Source organism: Chlamydotis macqueenii, chromosome 4 (genome assembly GCF_036417535.1).
Source record: "Chlamydotis macqueenii isolate bChlMac1 chromosome 4, bChlMac1.mat, whole genome shotgun sequence".
Classification (NCBI taxonomy): Eukaryota; Metazoa; Chordata; class Aves; order Otidiformes; family Otididae; genus Chlamydotis; species Chlamydotis macqueenii.
In genome coordinates this window covers 80540219-80561455 of record NC_141559.1, presented here as the reverse complement: position 1 = coordinate 80561455, position 21237 = coordinate 80540219, and the positions used below count along the sequence as shown (strand labels likewise).

General features: G+C 35.6%; 1 protein-coding gene across 1 annotated transcript in view; it reads left to right on the top strand.

Moving 5' to 3' along the window:
* The window catches only part of CTNNA2 (catenin alpha 2), a 495930-nt gene that overhangs the window by 134254 nt on the left and 340439 nt on the right, over window positions 1-21237 (top strand). The window contains exon 7 of the mRNA XM_086747020.1: window positions 8460-8663. Coding sequence (XP_086603146.1) covers window positions 8460-8663 — 204 coding nt within the window. The remainder of the gene's footprint in view (window positions 1-8459; window positions 8664-21237) is intronic.

The following is a 21237-nucleotide window of genomic DNA, read 5'->3' as shown; positions in this document are numbered from 1 at the left end:
TTCAGTATTGAAATTGTAAGAAACAACTGCAAAATTACTACTGCACGTCCCACGTAGCAATTTGAAACCAGACTTGTTGAGCTGTAGTGTCTAGGGCAGCGCAGCCAAATGGCTGTTTCTGTGAAGTAGCAGTTATATACTGAATTTCAACAGGAACGCCTCTGTTAAGTGCGTTGCAAATTCAGGTAACCTCATATATGACTTTGAATAAAATACAGTGGATCATTTCACATGTGAAGGCAGTAAGGCTGCATCCTGATGCTGCAGAAGCTCCTACTCAGTATAGTGAGATCCTTTGGCGCTCTGTGCACTCCTTGGATCTCTCCTTAGTGGGGAAAAATCGCAGATGGGCATCCTTTGTGTGTTAAGAAAACAGTGAAGAGCAGTGCAATGTTGTATTTCACACTACACCTGAAAACTTTACCTGTTTGGGAAAAAAAAAAAAAAAAGTTTGAGAATGCTGAACTGACCTTTTAAGAGAGGAGAGTGAGCAGAGCAGATTTTCAGGGTCCTGATGGTGCTAAGGGTCTGAACAAGCTTTTTCTTCCAAGCTGTTGCTGCACTTTCTTGCCAACTGCAACTCCTTCTGTGTGTTAATTTTGTGTTTTTTTTTTTTTTTATCCCCATAGTTTTCCATATAGAAAGGGAGTAGTTTAGCAGCAAGAAACTCAAACTAAGTTTAGATTGAGGGAAGATTCAGAATAGATGTAAGGAAGCAATTTTTTATAATGAGGGTGGTGGAACACTGTCCCAGGTTGCCCAGAGAGGTGGTGGATGCCCCATCCCTGGAAACATTCAAGGCCAGGTTGAATGAGGCTCTGAGCAACCTGATCTGGTTGGAGATGTCCCTGCTCCTTGCAGGGGGGTTGGACTGGATGGCCTTTGAAGGTACCTTCCAACTCAAACCATTCTGTGATTCTATGGTTCTAAGCTGTTTTAATCCACATGTTTCAGAAGTTCATTCAACTTATAATCTTAGTAGGTGGCTTTATGACACATTATGGTTAATATTTATCTGTGCTTGTGTATGTATGGGAATGTATATATATTATTGTGGAAATTTCAGCTCCAGAGTGTGAGGGGCAGCACAGGAAATGCAAGGATTTTGTTATCAAGTGCATAGGAAGAATGTGACCTCTGTAGAGGGAAGCACCCATCCTTACAAGCGGTTAGGGGCGTGTTGCCTTCATTCATCTTCAGCAGTGAGAATGGTGCTGCTCAGCTGTATTTGCTGTATAGGAGCACCACCTAGTGGGTTTCTTGATTTTTTTTTTTTTTAATTTATTTATTTAATTTTATTTTTTTTTCCCCTTAAATACTAGTGTGGTTTATTAGTACTGTAAAAAGATATAGAAATCAAAACTACTGTTTGTAACTTTAATCGTACCACATTGCTACCACTTCTTTCGATGTCAGAAGAAGCAGTGTGACGACACACCAGGTGCTTTGTGTGTTTTCCTGTCAAATGCATTTTACCTGTTTGTCGTAGGACGGTAACCAGTTTGTTTGCAAAGGAGTTTTTGTAGCGAACCCTCAATGTGAACAAATTTGTTAGACATAGTAGAAACACACAAAGGAAACACACTTTAAAAAAAACCTGATTGACAATTCTATAGAGAAATATTTTTTTTTCTGTAGCAATGCAATTATTCCATTATTATTCAGTTTATTACAGGTTTCTTATTTAATGGTTAAAATAAGTATGAAAATCTGAACTGTTAAAAATATATTAATTTTTTTCAGGTTACATAAAGTAGCTCAAAAATAACACTAAGTGAAATTTTCCAAGGAGACCACATTTGGTTCTATTTTGAGTGTGTTTATTTGGCACCTCTGAGGTGTTTATATGACTGAAGTATGTGATAAGTGAACACCACCCATACTTCAGGGAAACAATATCTCCATTTACATTTAGAGAAACAGGTCAGGAAAGGACTGCTGGGGGCTGTAGCAACCCTGTCTGCTCTTGGTTGTGAACTTCTACCTATGTGTGATACTCATCAAACTACTACTAATTCAGTCATCCCACTGTCCCAGAAGGAAAGATACTCTCTTATTTCTCTGTTGTTGTAACGCATCAGATGGACCCATGGAAAGCTGCAGCGAGCAGGAGTGCGTTTTGGGGAGCTGGAAAAGGGAAAGGAAGGGGGGGACCCTCCTCCTCCCTGGGGCATTGCACTGTAACACTCTTCGTGCTTCTTCATATTGTAGCTGTGTGGTACGTCTGTGAAACACAGTGTAGTGATGATGGGTAGAAACATTTGATTTATCACTAAACAGAAATTAAATAGCCTTGTTAGCATTTTGGGGGACACGGACGCGTACATAAACCAAGCCTGCAAGCGCTCTGCATTTGTTTTCATGGTTGTGCAGGCGCTTCTGACGATGAAATACATCCAGCCTTCTTATTTATAGTCTTGTCTCCCAGGTTGTTCTGAAAAACTGAGTCCTTCGGTATATTATGTGCTTTTTTTTTTTTTTTTTTTTTTTTTTACACAAAGGTAGTTTTTCATATGCCTCGTGGATGTGACATTGTTTATTTAAGACATCTATCAATTTGAGGTTTTAATGGCATTTGTTACTGAGGTTTTGGTTCCCTCTTCTGATATATTGTTCACTTGGCAATTACATTTGCCTTAAAAATTGTATTTTCATTGTGCTAAATCACTAAGAAGCGTGTCTCTGCCCTGATGGTTTTACATGCTAAATAGGTGAATTAATAAAGTGTAAAAAGAGAAATAGAGGAAAGAAGTAATCATGTGGCGAGAGTCACACAACAGGTTAACACAAGGGTCAATAAAGGACCCGCAAAGCCCTAAATTCCAATTGTCTCTTCTACTCTACCGTGCTGCGTACTATGGTACATAATGCAAGACTTGAGTTTACTGGGCTTGTCTTACATGTAAATTTTTGTGGAACTGTTCTTATACAGAAGTTTCTTCCTTGAAAGACACTTCTGTTCCATCTAGGATAATTCCTCTACTTGCAGAGCTCCAGCTAGACAGTGGTATCTTTATAAATGCTACTTTATCATATGCTATTATATTTTCTTCTATGAATACTTTTCAATCTTTACATTTACGACTTTTTTTTTTTTTTTCCTCACAACTTCTCATATTAGGTTCACAACTCTATTATTCCCTCAAAGATGCCATTCCTGTCTTTGAAAAAATGTTTAATTCCTTGTTCTCTCAGTCAGTAGTTGAATGGAAGTTAATTGATTGGGGTATTTTAGAAAAAAAATGCCTGTTACACACATACACTCCGCTATATAAACAGGAGAACAGTGTAGACATGTTTGCTGGTGTGTTTTTATGTTTAATTTATTCCCTCCCAAAAAAAATTATCCAAGCCTTTTCCTCTCTGAATTGTCGTAGTGAGTTACAGCCGAGCTCTAAATCAAGAATCTCTCTGTTACCAGCTCTAAGGTGGTTGTAGTACTAGTAGTAGTAGTTTCTTTAGAACTTTGAAAAACTGATACTTTCTGTGGTTTTTTTCGGTTTTTTTTTTTCAAGCTTACCAAAATGCTGAGCAATACCAAAGTTCATGAGTCTATCTGTTGAGTTAGGAATGACTTTAGATGCATTTTATGTTGGCTGATTTTCAGCTTTTTCAGAACTGGAGCTCCCCCCCTCCAGCCTCCCAAATAATTTACGTTACTTACGTATTTAAAAAGTAAACAAATCTGTGTTTCTGAAGAAGCTGTTGAGATTTTCTTAAGACTTTCTACTTGCAGAAACCAGTAGATGAGCAGGTTTTCATGAACATAATGTTAAGGTAATGACAGTTCCTCTGGAGTTATAAAATTGTTTTAAATGATTAATTAAATTAAATATTTTGGTTTGGTTTACTTTGTATTTCTAATTAAAACTGATTTTTTTAGTATTGTTGAAAAAAGTATTCTAATCTGGGGTAATAACAGTGCATTTATGTAGGGTGTGTGGTTATTTTCACTATTTTTAGTTGAAGTATGAATAATTTGTCAGATATTTTAAATTTGAGAAGTGGTACCCTGTATTTTATTTGTGTTGACGATCGTTTATTCCTGTTAGAGCCAGAAAAAGATGACTTATAATACTAATAAGTGTGAAGAGGTCTATTTTCTGTAATTTTTTTTTTATACTTTATGACAACATTGCAACTACTGTATAAACACACCTTTATATAATTTAAAAAAAAATTGGGAATACAAGAGAAAATAGTTAACTATATACTTAAATAAGATTTTATTACAGATTTAACAATTTTCAAATAAGTCTCCAATTATATTTAAATTAATTTTCTTGGACTTTGTTTCAGCCAAAAATGATGTATATTTACACAAATCTGTCTACAATTGCTGAGAAGGTTGAAACACTTAATTTTAAGGCTGGAATTATGGTGTCAGTCCTTGATGTATGACTCTAATGCTAATTAACTAATTAGAAATGTAAAATATTCCAGTTCATTTAAATTCATTGTTCATTGACTGGCTACAAAGAAGTGAGAGTAACTTGAGATCTCTGAAGGAATTTATTTAGTTGGATTTCGTGGCAGCTAAGTTTTTTTTCCTTCCAAGAAGACATTATTTCCTTGTTAACCTAACGTTAATAGGTGCGTAAGAACTTTGTATGTGTCAATAACATAGTCTGAAGTTGCATTTTGATACCAAGCTTTCTTTTGAAAAGGAGTAAAACCTTTCATAAGCAAAAAAAATAGTGTCTTTGGGAACTGAATGGCGAGAGCTGTCATGTAGCAGGCTTTCATCCTCATTTTCTTTTGCCCAAAGCTGTTGTCTTTGTAAGATAGTTGAGGAATGTTTAGAGTTTAAACATCTAAAATATCATTTATTTATAAACACCCATCAGAAAGTAACTAGATTGTTATTTATAATATTTTAAACAAAGCATAGTTGTTCTATTTCTTTCCTTAGAACCTCTAAGGCTTGCTTTCACAGCAGTGGTTCTTGTTATAAAAGTGAATTAAGAGAGGTCCAAAAATTAGTTCTAGTCATTTTGTGTGGCAGTAGGGTTTAAAAAGCAGTGGGGCAAAAAACCCCCATTTAATGCTTCAAGTTCAACCTGAGTCAGCGGTGCACCCTTACAGTTGTGCACCTATGAGGCTGCATTAGTAAGAGTGTAGGCAGTAGGTCAAGGAGAGTGACTTTTGCATATGTACGAAACTCATCAGGCCTTCCAGATCCATTTTGGGGCTTCCCAGTACAAGGAAGACTGACATACTCATACAGATCCGGAAAAGAAGGCAAGATGATGGGGGGGCTGTAGGACACAACAGATTGGGAGAGGCTGGCAGAGCTGGGAGTTCTTTGGACTGCAGAATAAGAAGCTTTGAGGAGTAATCTTGGTATCTTCAACTGCCTGGTAGAATGGTGTAGAGAAAATGGACCTAGAGTCTACTTTGAGATTCATGATATTGGGATGAGGGGCAACTGGCACAAGCTGATTGAAGGAAAATTCTGTTTGGATATTGGGGAGAAAAAAAAAAAAAAACAAACAACAACAACACATCACGAAGGTGATCAAACAGTGGAACAGGGGACAGAGAGATTTGGAAAATCTCCAAGGATAGAGGTCTCATCTTGACTGGATGAAGCCTTTAGAAACCTAGCCTGATGTCAGAGTTGACTCTGCTATAAGGAGTTATTTAAAGCGGATAACCTTGAGAAGTCCATTCCAACCTAAATTATTCTGTGATTCTGAATTGTCATTATCTGAAGATCTCAAACAAATATTTAACTGACTTCTTAAGCCTGGAAATGAATTATAAATGAAAAGTTTTGTGGGACATGGATGAATAATTACTGGGGGCAATTCAGTGGCTTTTATTCTTCATGAGCAAACACTTGATAGTCATAAAGATATCTTCTTATTTAGAAAAAAACCACAAATGTACTCCTTTTCTGTGTTTTACAGTGAGGAAAGCTGGCTTGGATTAGTTTTACACCCTCAATGATACACACTTTATTATTTAAATTATAAATGATGTTTGCATGTAGCCTGTACAGATTTTCCTAAATTTGTTCATGGAGTATGACATAACTGCTTGTGAAAATAGAGAGTTCGCTTTCAGTGGTCAGAGGTACTTGGAGATATTTGATCTGCAGATCATTCATCCTCAAGGCTTGAAAAGGATGGAAATATTCCAGGAATTACGTTCTTGGTAGCTCCTTGGGTCTCATAGAAGACTGAGTGCAGGGTCTTCAAAAACTTCGAAGAAGAAAAAAAAAAAATTGATTCATGACTTGCTGCAAGGTGTAAATCTGCTGTTTGAAATTTGCTGTGTAGGTAGATAGCCTTACATGTATGACTTTAAGGAAGAGGAGCACAAGTGAGGCATTTCTGGAAGGACTGGTTGTGTTGCTAGAACTGAAACATGAAAATTGCTCAGATAGTTCATTTGATGAAATTTCAGTCTACTACTGCTAAATTAAACATAGGGTTGTGGAAATGGATTTATATAGTTAATTTCTGAAAATCCCAAGTATTATCATGTGACTGAGAAGCAGTGCTACATAAATATGCATAGGGCTAACTCTTAGATAAGTCATTTCAATTTAGATACTTGTAAAACTGCTCTGCTTACTGCTATGAAACATAGATCCCAGAAGATCTATGTGAGACGTTTTTCTACGTTCTGGGTAATGCTGCATTTATTCCTGCTAAGTCAGCAGTTTCTGGAGCTGGACCCATGCTATCTGGTTAAAAATAATCTATTTCTCCCTTTTATTAAACAATGAGTTTCATAAATATCCTGACTTCATTATGTTTCTTACTGTTTAACTGCTAATTGAAAGTTTTGCTGAGAAATAAGATAACATTTTATAAAAGCCTTGTTTCGCTGAATTAAAGAAAATGTATTGATTTGGGATCAGAATTTGTCCTGGAATAAGTTTATTTGAGGATGTTCACATTCGTAATAAATGGATAACAGTTTTCAATATTAAAGGTAAATGTTGGTTATGTATCATGACCCTGAATTCTGATTTACATTTTAAGACATTGTGTTGTATTTTTTCAAATTAACTGTATCATTTGGCTTGCACTTGTTGATTGCTCTTGGAAATTAAAGGAATATTATCAAAATGTTGTGAAAATTGAAAGTGGTTCGTTAACAAAAATCTGATGTGCTTTAAAAAATAGGTGTGATTACTAGAAAACAGGATGCTTTAAACTTTTCCAAATCTGCCTCTCATAGTCCTATTTCATGATTTATTTTCTTTTAAATGTCAAGTATGAAGTGCATAGCTTACAAAGCATTTTTAGACAATATGCAATTATGAAACTTCTTTCCATGATTGCAGCAAAAGGCTACTGAATTACACAGTGTTGCTAATGTGCCTGGGAGCAGGCAATTATTTCCTTTATATTTGTTATCTTGAAATGGAAAAGGGAGATAAGCAGGTCAGAATATAATCTAGCGGTGATTCAGAACTCATAATATTATATTAGATTCTTCACTAAGAGCGGTAGAATCTATGTGGTTTAGCCCTATTTGATATTTGCTAATATGTTTGATATATAAAGTACACAAGTGTTTAGCAATGGTCATAATTTAAGAATGAAAATGTCTTTAATAGAAAAAAGTCATGGAAAATATTTTTTTTTTTTCTAGTGGAGTCAAGATATTTTCCTAACCAGTAGGCTATTTGACAAATTAAAGACATTTTTAGGCTGTCTTCCTCTAGTGCTCACTTTTTAGTTAAGTAATCCAGCACTTTTTCACGATTTAAAAGCAAACACAAGAAAGCTTGCAAAAGCTTTTAGAAAAACACTTTTAAAAGATGCACTACAGAATGGGAATCAGAGATATTTTGTATTTTTATCTAAGTGTGATTATCTAATAATGGTTTTCTTAATGACAATTTAATCAATTTTTTATCATTTAATATTGAGGTAATCTAGTAGCATTTTAGCAGTGTAGTCTACAAATAAAAATAATCAAAATGAAGGAATTAGTTAACAGAACATTCCACTTTTTCTTCAATCATAAATAACTTGCACCTTTTATATGAATTTCCTGAATATCCAGGAAATTTTCAGAAGATTCAGGACAGAATAATATTAGTTTGCTTCAAGGTGAAATATATACATGTAACATATAGAGATCAAGAGACACAAACGCATATTGCATGCATACTACAGTAGTTTGTGTTGATTAGTTTTTTATTCTATGGTTCCTAAGTACATATTGGAACCAGTTGTGTTGCTCTCAATAGTAGTCCTTTATAACTATAGGTTGTAAATTATTTGTATACATAATTATTTTTAAGTTCAGTTATATATTGCAATTTCATTGCTACCAGATATTTCTGTAATACTGATTTTTCAGGAATTTGGTAGCTAATTTATTTATAAAAAAAAACCTAAAAATCCCACAAAACCACTGAGATAAGAGACACTTAAAAAATGCCAAAGACCCATGCATGCTTCTAATTTTTCTACTCATATTTTGGTTTTTAGAACAAAATTATTTTAGACCCAATGACTTTCAGCGAGGCCCGCTTCAGACCGTCTCTTGAAGAAAGGCTGGAGAGCATCATCAGCGGAGCAGCGCTGATGGCAGACTCTTCGTGCACGCGAGACGACCGCCGGGAACGAATCGTGGCCGAGTGCAATGCCGTGCGGCAGGCCCTCCAGGATCTGCTCAGCGAGTACATGAATAATGTAAGTGATTTGCTCTTACTATGCCTTCTTTTTGAGATGATTAAACCTTTCTGAAGGTGATGTGATGAGTTTAATATTGAATGCAAACAATAATGCGTCTTTATATCAGGAGTAAAGGTAGTGCCACTGGAATTATTTAAATTTTTAATGGGAATGCTGTTTGAATTATTTAACTTTTTGATATATTGCAAACGTTTGACAGAAGTGTGGTACAATCAGAAGCTCAAGGGAATGTTGTTTGTTTTTTTTTACCTGCAAAGGAACTCCGTTCTCCACATAGCTTCGGCGTTAAAGTTTCTTATTTGATAACAAATAGCAAACACGTGTTCCTTTTGAGGTAAAATACTTTTTGTAATGGAAAATAATGGTTTTCCATGTAAGAAATGGACTGAGAATTATTTTCTTAATGAAAGTGAATACAGTTAATTTCCAATGTGATTTCCACTGTGTGATGCTCGTCATTGTGTTTGTTTAGTAGGATGTTACCTATAGATGCTCATGTGAGGTTGGCTGGTTTTGCTCTGTGAGTTAAACCACTGAAGCTCTTCATTTGCTGTTGGAGCTGTTAACTATTCATTTGTCGTGAAAGCAGTGAGTTTAGCACTGGTGCTGTTCACAGAAGGAAACGTTTCTGCAGTATCTTACATACAGCTGTCTGTGTAGAGTTTCAAGAGGTGTTAAATTGTTCAACAAGGTGTTAACCTATAGTGCATAACCTATCCCAGAAAGTTCTCTCCTCATAACATTGTGCATTAAAACTCGTAAGTACTATCGCTGTGTCCTTTGGAGGATATGTGAAAAAGTCATAAGTGGCATCAACAATCTTTTTTAAAATGGAAATGCTTGCGAATAGATATCAAACTGAGCATCCTGTATTTTGCTGTTTCTTGTCTGTTGTTGCTACTAGAATATCAGGCGGCACATTTTTGATCCTATTTTGCTAGAATCATCAAAATAATGTCGAAGAGACTGTTCAAGGATGAACCTTTAACATTGTTATTTTCATTGGTAGTGTTATAGTTACATGCTAGAGTGATACAATGCAGTATCATTAGCGCAAACTTCAATCCTGTCGGCATTTTATGGTACAGTTCAAAATGAAATATGATGTTTTTAAATATATTATTGCATATAGTAGAGTCACTTCAAGGGATGGCTGTTTCTGGTGGTGCATAAGTTAAAAACATATTGTTTGCTTTTTTTTTTGGTTTTTATGACGTGAGAGCTGAAAGTTGCTTGTACTGTGAGTGAAAGTAAAGTTATGCTGTTGTGTTATGGGTTAGAAATTATAAAAAGAGCATTAAATAACAGATGATGAGACTGGTGGAAGAGGACTTGCTGGATTGCTTCCTACAGAATCTTGCTTTGTAGAACTGTTACTGCTAGGTGAAATTTTTAAAGGTCTTTGAAAAAACCTGAGAACGAGTGGATTGTGGTGCCTCTTTTTAAGTACACAGGTGTTTTTGGTTGCAATTTGCCCTTGCACTTGAAACATTCTTATTTTATTTCTGACCACATTTACAGAGGAATGAGAGTTTTAAATGACTGTAGGTGTTTATGACCACAATGAAGGTTACTACCATAGTTTCGTAATTTTTACTTAAACACACCATGGTGGGAGCATCTGTTTTAATGGTTACCACATTATGTTTTTTTTGTATTTGTCTTTTTTTTTTTTTTAACGTTTTCTGTTCTGATTAGTGTGAGCTACACAATTCCTTTTTTCCCCTCTGCTTTATATTGCAATGTAATAAATGTAAGCTATTTTTACAGCTATTGAGTAAACATTTTAAGAACTGAATATTACTTAAGTTACTGAAAAGTGAAATACTTCTAATTGAAACACATCTGACATGGTAGATTTTGAGAATATTTCTTTAAATGTTATCTCCCAGGCTGATCCTAGCCGATACAAGGGATGGGATTCAATTTACAGATTAATGCACCTAAATTTAGTTTTCTGTACATAGGTATGAACAGGTAAATTCAGAGCCGCAATTCAGTCGTCTAAAGATGCCTAGCACCCTTTTAAACTACCAGTTTACATGGTCCAGTGCTCATTTGAGCAGAGGCTCCTCAATCTGTCACTCAGAAGCACGTGGATCTACCATGGGTCTTGTGTCGTATCTGCCAGCCCCACTTCCATGTCTTTATACGCTCTAGGGAAGAACAAATGGCCAGACTCCAACCTTTATCAAATCGTTTGAGCCTCAGTTGCTAAGCTCCGGTTATAATTGATGGAGATCAGACCAACAGTGCCAAGGGAACCTGGAGAGCCATTCAGATGTGTTATAATCCAATATGGGATAAGCTAAATAACTCTAGACTCCTCTGACTATATTAACTAAATCTCCATTAATCTTAATTAATCCATGGAAGATTAGATACCTAGCTTTTAGGCAGCTCCTCTTTAAGCATCTATCTAGAGGGTGAATTTCACCCATTTTGCAGAGTTTGCTTTAGTATTTAAAGTTTTGCTTGAAACCTGGGGATGGATATTTGGTGAGTTCAAAATAATGCTAAGCATGTTCACTATGACAGAAGATTTAACTTGGAAAAAAATTTAAAAGCTTGAGTGAGCTTCAAAAGGGTAAAACTGAAAGGCGTATGCCAAACATGACACGGTTTTAAGTCTGATCAAGAGGTGGCTAGACTGTCAGAGTGCGTTAGCTTTGAGGTGATTTGACAGAGATGGGCATCTTTAACATCTTCTGCCCATATAGCCTTAAATCACTGCAATCCTGCTCTTGCTTTAAAGCTCGTGAAATTTAATCAGACGTTAATGCTTTGGTTTCTTTGCTGTTTGATATCTGGAAAATGACTGATCACTTTTTGGCCGATGATTGTTGATCAAATGTGTGTACTGCTTTTTCATGCTTTCCATGACATACAAAGAATATAGAACAAATGAAATATTGTGTGGTTGTATTTTAAGGGTACAGACAGTGAATTGCAGGGTATTGGCAATGTGCTGTACAGTCAATGCTTGTTCAGTCCTTCTCCAGCTTAAAATTGTTTCTTTCGAGTTATCTGTTACTACGATTTGGGTTCAGAGGGGAATTTCTTTCTGTATACAAGAATATTTATGGTTTTTTTTGGTTGTAAAGTAGATATTCCCTTTTACCTGTTGGGCATTTACATTGCAAAGTCCCATAGAAATTGGTTGAGGTTTATGTTCTGTCTTACACTAAATTTTTGTAGAAGCTAAGTAAAATATTGAGTACAAAAAACCATACTCAGAATGGAGAGGTTGTTCTTGAAGCTTCCCTGATCTTTTGCTTTTGCACCAGTGAGTGTTATCGCAGGCATGAATTGGAAACGGAAAGGTTTACAGGCAGCTGTGTGAAAAACAAGGTTGGCTATGCGATGCTGCATACTTTCTAGCGTTTGTAATGATGAATGCTGAAGGCAATGCAAGGAGAAAAAGGGGGTTTGCCAGGTTTTGTGTGCAAGAAAAGGAAATCGCTTCCAGCTGAACAATGTAGAAACTTCTGCCTTTTAAGTGGTATAAGATGTACAAAAAAAACCTCCTCCACCTGCAGACACCTCCCTGTGCCCACCTCTTTCTTAGAAAGTTCCCTGTAGAGAGGCATGTGTCTTATCTTCTGTGTTCCTGCAGAGCTTTTTAAGTAGATCTATTGTATCTCCAGGTATCTTCCCTGTACCTGAGATCTGTTTTGTCCCTAGATGCTTTACCAGATTTTGGTGGATCAATATTCTCTGCTATGTAGGAAGGGAAAATTTAACATACATAAGAATGTTGCTTTCCCCATTCATCTGCCTTTTTATGGATTCATCACAGACTAACAAGTAGATAATGATGTTCTTACAATTCGTTATAGGCTAGGGGTAAAAAGTTTCTGTGTGTTATCCAGAGTTTTATCCAAGTAAGGTAAAGCTGGTTTACACTTCAGCAAACTAGATAGACAGATACACAGGTCGTCATCTTGTTTGGTGAGGACACAAGATTGGTGAAACCCAGCTTCAAGAGGTGAGGCAGAGAGAGATGAGTTATAATAAAAAAATGCAGATACTCACTTTCAAAATCTTGGCAACCAAAGAAAAATATGAAAAGCAATTCAGTAAAGAGAAGGATAGGGTATATTCCAATGCAGATGAGTAAAAAATAATGCTGGTTTTGCCATTATATTATTTTCTCTTATAAATATTTTGGGAAACATAACATACATGAATTTAGAGGACTGTAAAATAAAAAAAAAAAAAAGAGGTGATTGGAGAGGTGTGTTTTGGTTCCTCTATCCTTCTCAGATAAATGTTAGTCTGTTCCATTTCCTACTTGTCCAGTAGGATAATTTTTAATGTTTGTTTTTTTTTTTAAGCTATCTTCACAAATATCCCGATATTCTGCTCCCAGTTCAGATTATTTGCACAATTACTGTTGTGGGAGGTTTTTGATTTATTATTGCTGTAGGAAAATTAGTCCCTAGGATCTTTACCAGTTCTATGAATACTCATGCATTTGTATGGTATATTGCATTGACTGGCGTCTCACAGTACAATAAGCCCTCTGCAAGAAATTCTATGGAGATGAGATATAAACTGTTTCATTATTATTATTTGTGTTCCAGTAATATATATTAGTTTCATTTGTCTTATTGGTAACTCCGTCAAAACATTTTCCCAGCATGATGTCTATTATTTCTGTGCTGAACTCAGCTGAACTTTAAAACGTTTTATTTCTGGTAAGCAGGGGCAGGAGGAATCTCAGTCTGCTGGGCCATATGACTTTTTTTTTCCCATCTCTCACATAAAGCTGGTTGAGTTTTGTTCAGATTCTTATGTATGTGTTATAAATCTCATCATTTATTTCAAAATAAAATTACATTTCTAGCCTTCTGTCTTACAGAGAACAACTAAATACAGCTCCATAGAAGCTGTTAATATAATTGTTTTCCATTTGTCTAAATGGAAAAAAAAAATATTTAGGGGATGGTTAGTTCTGATTGTGGTCTACTTTCCTGCTGGTTTACTCTCCTGGACACTTCATGGTTTGTATTGCAGGCTGTCAAGGAGCAAAAAATCCTAGAAACCTGTGAGTTCCAGCTCTTAAGCTCAGACTCCTGGATTATAAGTACACTGCCAAACTCATATAACCCAACACTGCGCACCCTTTCTAGAAAGCGTCAAGGTGCTGCTGTGTTAATGTCTGATTAGGATAACAAAGGAAGAAAATTACATCCTCAGAGAAATATGCTTTAAAAAGGATGCTTTGAATTCCCTCAGATCATTGGCTTTTGTGCCAAGTGGAGAAACACTCCAGAAACTCAAAATTCAGTCTATCAACGAGAAATTCAGAAAGCAGCTGACGAGTAAGCCATGACCATTAAAGACCCCTTGAACACTGGCTTTTGGCATAATTCAAATCCACATTTGGAAAGACATTTCCTATCTGGTTCAAATACAAGGATATCTTCTTAAACCCTTGGGCTCATTATTAAGCCAACCTTCATTCTCATACCTTCCTTTTCCTCTCACCCAGTGCTCCTGCTCCCAGCCATTGTCAACATTTCAGAAGAGCCTGGGGTTTATTTTTATTGTAATTGGGGTTTGGGACAGGGAATATTTCTATGTATCCAAGTGGAATGAATAGTCCTTTGTGAAGCCCTTGTATTACTCCTGATGATTTAACATATAGACATGAGGACTGGAGCACTGCAGGCTAGGCTTTTTTTTTTTTCGTTAATATTTCACTGATATTACCATAAAAATAACGTTGCTTAGCATTTGCTCTTTGTATTCTTCTTTGCTAAAGTTCCTACCTATTCCTGATAACTGTTCACTATAACCGAGATGCTATAGGCTCTAATTACTGTTTCCTACAGAGAAGAAAATGTTTTATCTTGAAAACAGAAAATACAAGAAGAACAAACAAGAAAACACAACTCTGCAGGCAGTTTTTTTCTTCACAAATGTATCAGTGAAAAATATGAATTGCTCAAAGTAAAATTATAGTGCTGCAATACATGAAAATGAAATGTCCTTAGTGGACAGCTGAAGTTATTGCGCTTGATTGGAGAATGAAAAACATGATAGCAAATGCAAATCTATCAACTCTCAAGATACTGTCAGCTTCCATATTTAACTCCTCCATCTGAATTCATATTTAAGAGAAAAGTAATAATTTTTGTGTGCCTTTCAGTGCTGGTGCTGACTTGCATAAGGTTAATCTGGGTGACAGTGAGCAGCAAATTACAGTTATGAGACAGAGAAATGTCCGTAGCTGTCCTGAGATGAGTAATCAGGCATGAGTGACAAGCAATTGGCGGCTGGGTCATCCGGATCGACTGATTTAGACATGACCAGCGCAGCAGGACAATTTTTCCATTGATACCATTGTTGAATATTTTTAGAGGACAATAGCTTGTTTAAAGCATCCTACTGTATTTCAAGCTGGAGAGAAGCTATTTTACTGTTAGCTTTGCTCTTTGATAGGCTACATGAGCAGTTTTTTTTTCTTTCTTAACTTGGAAGAACCCAGTAGAAACACAGTAGGTATTACTGGAGAAATAGGACGTGTTCCCAAATGGACAAATGTTTTATGATGTCACAGCATTGCTTCTCAATCAGTTTAGGTTTTTTTGCATCTACGAGTCCCTCCTGAGTGCCTTGATTTCTCATAACTGTACATAAATCACTGTCTAAGTATGGTATCTACAATATAACTTGAGCCACCTTGTAAGAAACCTTCCCTCTCTTCTGTTCTGATGATATCATCAGGGCCTTTTAGGGAATGCCCAGTATTTTTTGACAGTTTTACAGAAAATGCTGCACTGTTTACACAAATTAGTTTTGATTTATTTGTTCGTTCTTGTATTTTCTCATTTTGCAAGTCCATATTCAGAGTTTGTTTTGTTTTTCCTAGCAGATCCAGAGAACCACACTGATGTTTTCCATCAGAAACAGATAGAAAAGCTCTGTGAGAAAGTGGGACTTTGTGGCTTGGAAACGACAAATATGCTAACCATTTTTCTTAAATTCAGGAATTCAGGTTCTGGTGGTTGTAGATTTACACATCCCTGTGGTGTTTCATCTGGTTAGATGAGCAGTTTTTTAAATTTACTGAATTAATATTTGTGGGAATAAATGTTTCTGAATCACAGTGCTGATAGCTTTTTCCTGGTGTTGTCCCTTGAAGAACATTTTAGAGATGCCTCCTTTTTCCTCTTTGTCTTTGAAGGCAGACCATGATATATCATGAGAAAAGTTTTGTATGTCTTGTTAAAATGTAAATAAATTGCATAAGGGTTTTGAAATCTAAGGCTGAATTGCTATATTAGGTTGAGTGATGTTTCTGATAAGATATTTCCCTGCAAATTAGTGTGGACATTTTCTAGGCTTCCAGTTTATCCAGTTAAGTGCCTGCATGTGAGGACTTATTTTCTTACTTTTTAAAATGAAGCCCAGTGATTGACCTAAAGGACTGGGGCAAAAGGTCTGAATCCTGTTACATTCCAGTGCCTCAATGAATTTTCTTTCTTAGTATCACTTTATTGTTATTTTGTTATTAAGTGAACTGCACTTTTAAGGATCTGTATAAATCTAAACAAACTTATTACTGGAAACCATGCATTTAGTATTTCTGTAACTGAGGAGAGAAGGTGAACTTCCCTGGAATTGCGAACATTGCAGCAGACTGATGTGTGTAGACTTTTCCAATACTTTTTCCTGTCCAGATGTCTCAGTAGATGGTGGGTCATCAAGCTAACAGACTTCCCAATTTAACTTTTCAAATCATATTAGATAAAGGGTGCAAGGGCGGCAGGTATATTATTCCATTTATGTGGGTAAAAAACGCTGTAGACATCAATGTCTCGGAATAATTTCTGAGTAAGATTTTGCAGAGTAAACCACCTTGTGTAGATCTGATAAGATATGAAGGAGCTCCTTCTAACTACATCCATGTTTATCCTTTCTGTTCCACTTCATATTCCTGTTGGTGTTACTTTGGATACTATAATTGGGACTGTTATCTGAACCATTTGGTTCTCAGCTGCTGCTGATAATTTTTTTTTTCAGATTTTTCTGTATTTTATATCCCACAACCACTTTCCTTATTGGAAATTAGTAGAAAAGCGAAAACAAAAAACAAGCCAAGGATCAGTAATATTTTTCAGCAAGAGTAAGCTCTGTCCACTGGACAGAATATAAAAAAATATATATAGGTATATGCCAATATGGATAGACTCATAAAATATGTCCTATACATGTTTAAAATTAAGAGTCAGGTAAGTTGTGGTGGAATTTAGTCACAGGTGTAAATGTTTTGCCCAAGATTATTCTATCAACAGTCCCATTTCTGTGGTGTCACGAGGGCTGACAACTTCCAAACCACCAGTTCAGCCAGAGGTATTGTGTTCCATATTCTTGTCATTTCACGTAAGAAGATAAAAGTTAATCCAGCATTAGCTAACTGAACTTCTAAGAATTATATTAAATAATAATTATTTGCTTGGTGTGTCATATCACCTTTTTAAATAATTAATATTTTAATATAGTCTAAATTTCTATCAAACCTTTTTTTTTCTCTGTATTTTCCACTTTTTCTTTTTCCTGTCTTTGCCTTTAAAAGTACTGGATGCCTAATCAGGAAATACTGAGGATTTTTTTGTTTTTTTGTTTTTTTTTTTATTTTTTTTTTTATTTTAATGTAAGTTTGGATGTTTCAGTCCCGTAAATAATTTTAATATACAGGAGAATTCTATAAATTACATTTGCTCCTTTCTTTGCTATTTATCTTAGTAGGAAGGAAAGGCTAGTGGTTAAGGCACAGGCCTGGAAGTGAAATGATTTTCCCTTTATCGCCGATTTTCTAGGCTCATATATTGCTTAGTCTTCCTGGACCTCTTACTCCAACATTGAAATTGAGGTCATGTCAGTCTTAATTCATTCAAATTTAAGTGCCTTGCTGTTTTCACATTCTAAAACCCTGTACTAATATTGCAATATTTGTGTAATTGTAGTGTTTGACTATTGGAGGGTGCGCATGATGTCTGTTCAAAGACGTAGGATTCCTCTCAATTTAATTTCTTCCTCTTTAGAGACTACTTGAATCTCCTCAGCGCTTGTACTGAGTTTTTGCTGGGCAAATAATGAAATGTTTTCGTTTGCCTGTTGAACTGGAAACTGGGAGAAGAATGGCATGGGGCAGAATGAAGTGGGCACAACAGTTGTGGGGAAGATTACATGGGATTTCTTTTTTATGATTTTTCTATTTGTTCCTGACCAACAAACCAAACTGCTTTCCTACAAAACATGATATTAATTTCCTACATGCCATAGTTTGAAATAAATGATTTAAGAAGTGGACCCCAAGTTCATCAACGCTTTGCCTCCAGAAGACTTGCCTTCTTTTGACAAATGTATTTATTATTACTCTTTGTTCTACCTCATATATATATATATATATATATATGTATGCATACAAAATGTCTGGCTATACTTCTCACACCTTATCAGACTGTTTGCTCATTTTAAACTCAGTGTATTCACACATTTTTTTTTTTTTTAATACAAAACAACAAATCCAACAACAACAAAAAAAAAAAACATTTTCTTCTGGTGATTTTCACTTTTTCATTCATTTTATTTTACATAAATTAGTTTTGGTTTTTCTAAAGTGTGTTCTTACAGAAATAATAACTTCTGCATTGGTGCATTTAATATGCTGGAAAGCATTGCCTTAATGTTTGCCAGACTTAGGCTATCTGAAAATAATGGTGTTGAAACTATTTGTTCACCTGTAGAAATGGTCTTTATCAATCTTATGTATATAGTGTGATTCATAACCTCTGTAATTTTTCTTTGTACTGAAGTTAGCATTTATGGGTCATTAATTTGTTGTTTTTCTATGTCTGCAAGTCAATATCAGTATAAGAGAAGTTTTTCATGCATTTTATAATATACCAATGGTGATATGATTATTAGCTCTCTATATATGTGCTTTTGGTGTATGGATCTTACTTTCAGTATTTGCACAGTCCAGATTAACATTGTTGTGCATTGAATTCTTTTGGAAGCAAAGAAAAAAATATTCCCTATGTGTTTAGAGTTATTGGGAATGCATCAAAATAAAATAAGCATGGACCTACTGAAATTAGTGTGCTTTCAGAAAACTACATCAAAAATCTCTGTCTCCTGGAGCGTACATAACGTTTTCTGTTCACTTAAGGTTGGGGTATTTTTTTTGGTATGCACAATATGTCCAGATTCTGATAATCGTGCAAAACCTGAAGGCAGCAATGGAAACATAAAGAGTAAATTAGCTTTCCACATTCTTTCTCTGAGATATTGTTATTCTGCAGGTGTGCAGTGAAGTGAGTAGCGGTGCACAGGCTTAGGTTCTATAAGGGTGCAAGTGCCTATTAGTGATATGTTGTTAAGTGGATGTTTGTCCTTGTTTAGGAAATAAGTCTATGGAACTCCTCTGAGCGTTATCAAAATCTGACATAGCCAACTATATTAGCATCATGGTATATATTAAGTCAGCTCAGAGGACTTTGTAGTTGTCTTTCTCCATTCTCAATGATCAGAGGGCTGGAGCACCTCTCCTATGAGCACAGGCTGATAGAGCTGGGGCTGTTCAGCCTGGAGAAGAGAAAGCTTTGGGGAGACCTTAGAGTGGCCTTCCAGTGCCTAAAGGGGGCTGCAGGAAAGACAAGGAGAAACTTTTTAGTAGGGTCTGTTGTGATAGGACAAGGGGTAATGGTTTTAAGCTAAAAGAGGGTGGGATCAGACTAGATATAGGGAAGAAATTTTTTACACTGAGGGTGGTGGCACACTGGCCCAGGTTGCCCAGAGAGGTGGTGGATGCCCCATCCCTGGAAACATTCAAGGTCAGGTTGGACGGGGCTCTGAGCAACCTGATCTGGTTGGAGATGTCCCTGCTCCTGGCAGGGGGGTTGGACTGAATGGCCTTTAAAGGTCCCTTCCAACCCTAATAGTTCTATGATTCATTAAAAGCTAGTAGGAAGTCACGTCAACATAGAGGAAAGATAGGAGGATATCAAGTGAAATTTGTCTCATTTAGTACATTAGATCATCATTTTGATACTCAAGGTTACACTTTAGCACAGGCAAATCTCAAAACTCCTTTCATATTAGTAATATTACAGTATTCACACTTTGATTAGCAATCAAAACTACAAAACTAGAAAAATTACAGTAGCTTATCTAAAACTGCAGTTTGTGTCCTGTATTGGTTTGCATTATTTGGTTTTTTTTTGTTTACATGAGGACTTTTTTTTACAAACGAAACCAAGGCATTGCATGTTCATGATTAAAGGATTCGGTGTCATTTAGAGAGCTGTCCTCTGCAATGATGGTATGAGATGTCCAGAAGAGGGCATGCTTGCATGCCAGAAATGTTTTGAGCATCACTGAGGACCTGCATGCCGGTGTGCTATAGCTGTAATCAAAGAAAACGTAATAATACAGACAATGAAGAGGTTACTTTGTTAGTAGGTACAGAATCTTTAGGAAAAAAAAAATAGATTCAAAAGGTTATTTTTTGGGAAAAAAATATATATTTAGTGAAATTAATAGTAAGTGTATGAACTATCAAGTAGAAATTAGATGCTATGTTCTACTTGCATTTTAAAAGGCATTGATATTTTCCTTTCAGTAAGGAATTTGGCAGGCAGGGGGTAAGAGCCTCTCCTGCCTTTTTGAAATTATTTCAGATGTAGATGTGTGATGCAGAGCTCAAGAACATATGCATTGTAATACAAGTTAATTTACAAGTTGCTTTCTACAGCAATCAAATGTATGATAATGTGAAATGAGATACATCAGTGTTTAGTGAGATTTGTTATTCGACCTGGGAAATTATCTTACAACTTGGAAAATAAAGTAGAAATGCAAGGACACCATGCCCTGTGACAGAATAATTGGTCATTTTTTTCCAGAATTGTGTTTTAGCCAGACACTGGCAGCATGTGTGCTTTATTTTTATATGATGACTTGAGAAATGAAAGACAGAAGCAGCATTGCTACTGTAAACAGTTCCCTGAAACTTCCTCAGTGAAATACTATGGAGGAGAAGAGGATTGTTTCATTTATTTTAAGATGACTGACCTGAAGGAATAAGTAATTTTGCTTTTAGTTCAAATTATTTTTGGAATTGTAAGCATTGATCTAGTTTTCATAAGATTTATTAATATTTGGAAACTTTGTCAGAACCCTTCTTTTAAACAGATATCGCAGCTGTTCAAAATGCTTGAGCATGTATTTGGCTTCAACAAAATTAAATTAAATATTTTGTGAAATTAATTTGTCTATAGTAAAGCTTATCTGCTTTATAAGATAAGCTACAATAAGTTTAGGGTAACATATTGACCACACATTTTCAAAATAAGTGTAATGTAGGTTTTTTACATGTTCGTTGGATTAATTGACTGCTACCTTGATATATTCTTTAATTTGTCAAGCAATTAGTTTAATAGAAAAAAGAAAAGAATAGTAGGAGAGTGACAGCTCAGATGGATGCATTGTAATTGTAATGATGCATTAACATTGCAGTGAAATGTATATATTTCAATGGAAAATCAGAGATCTC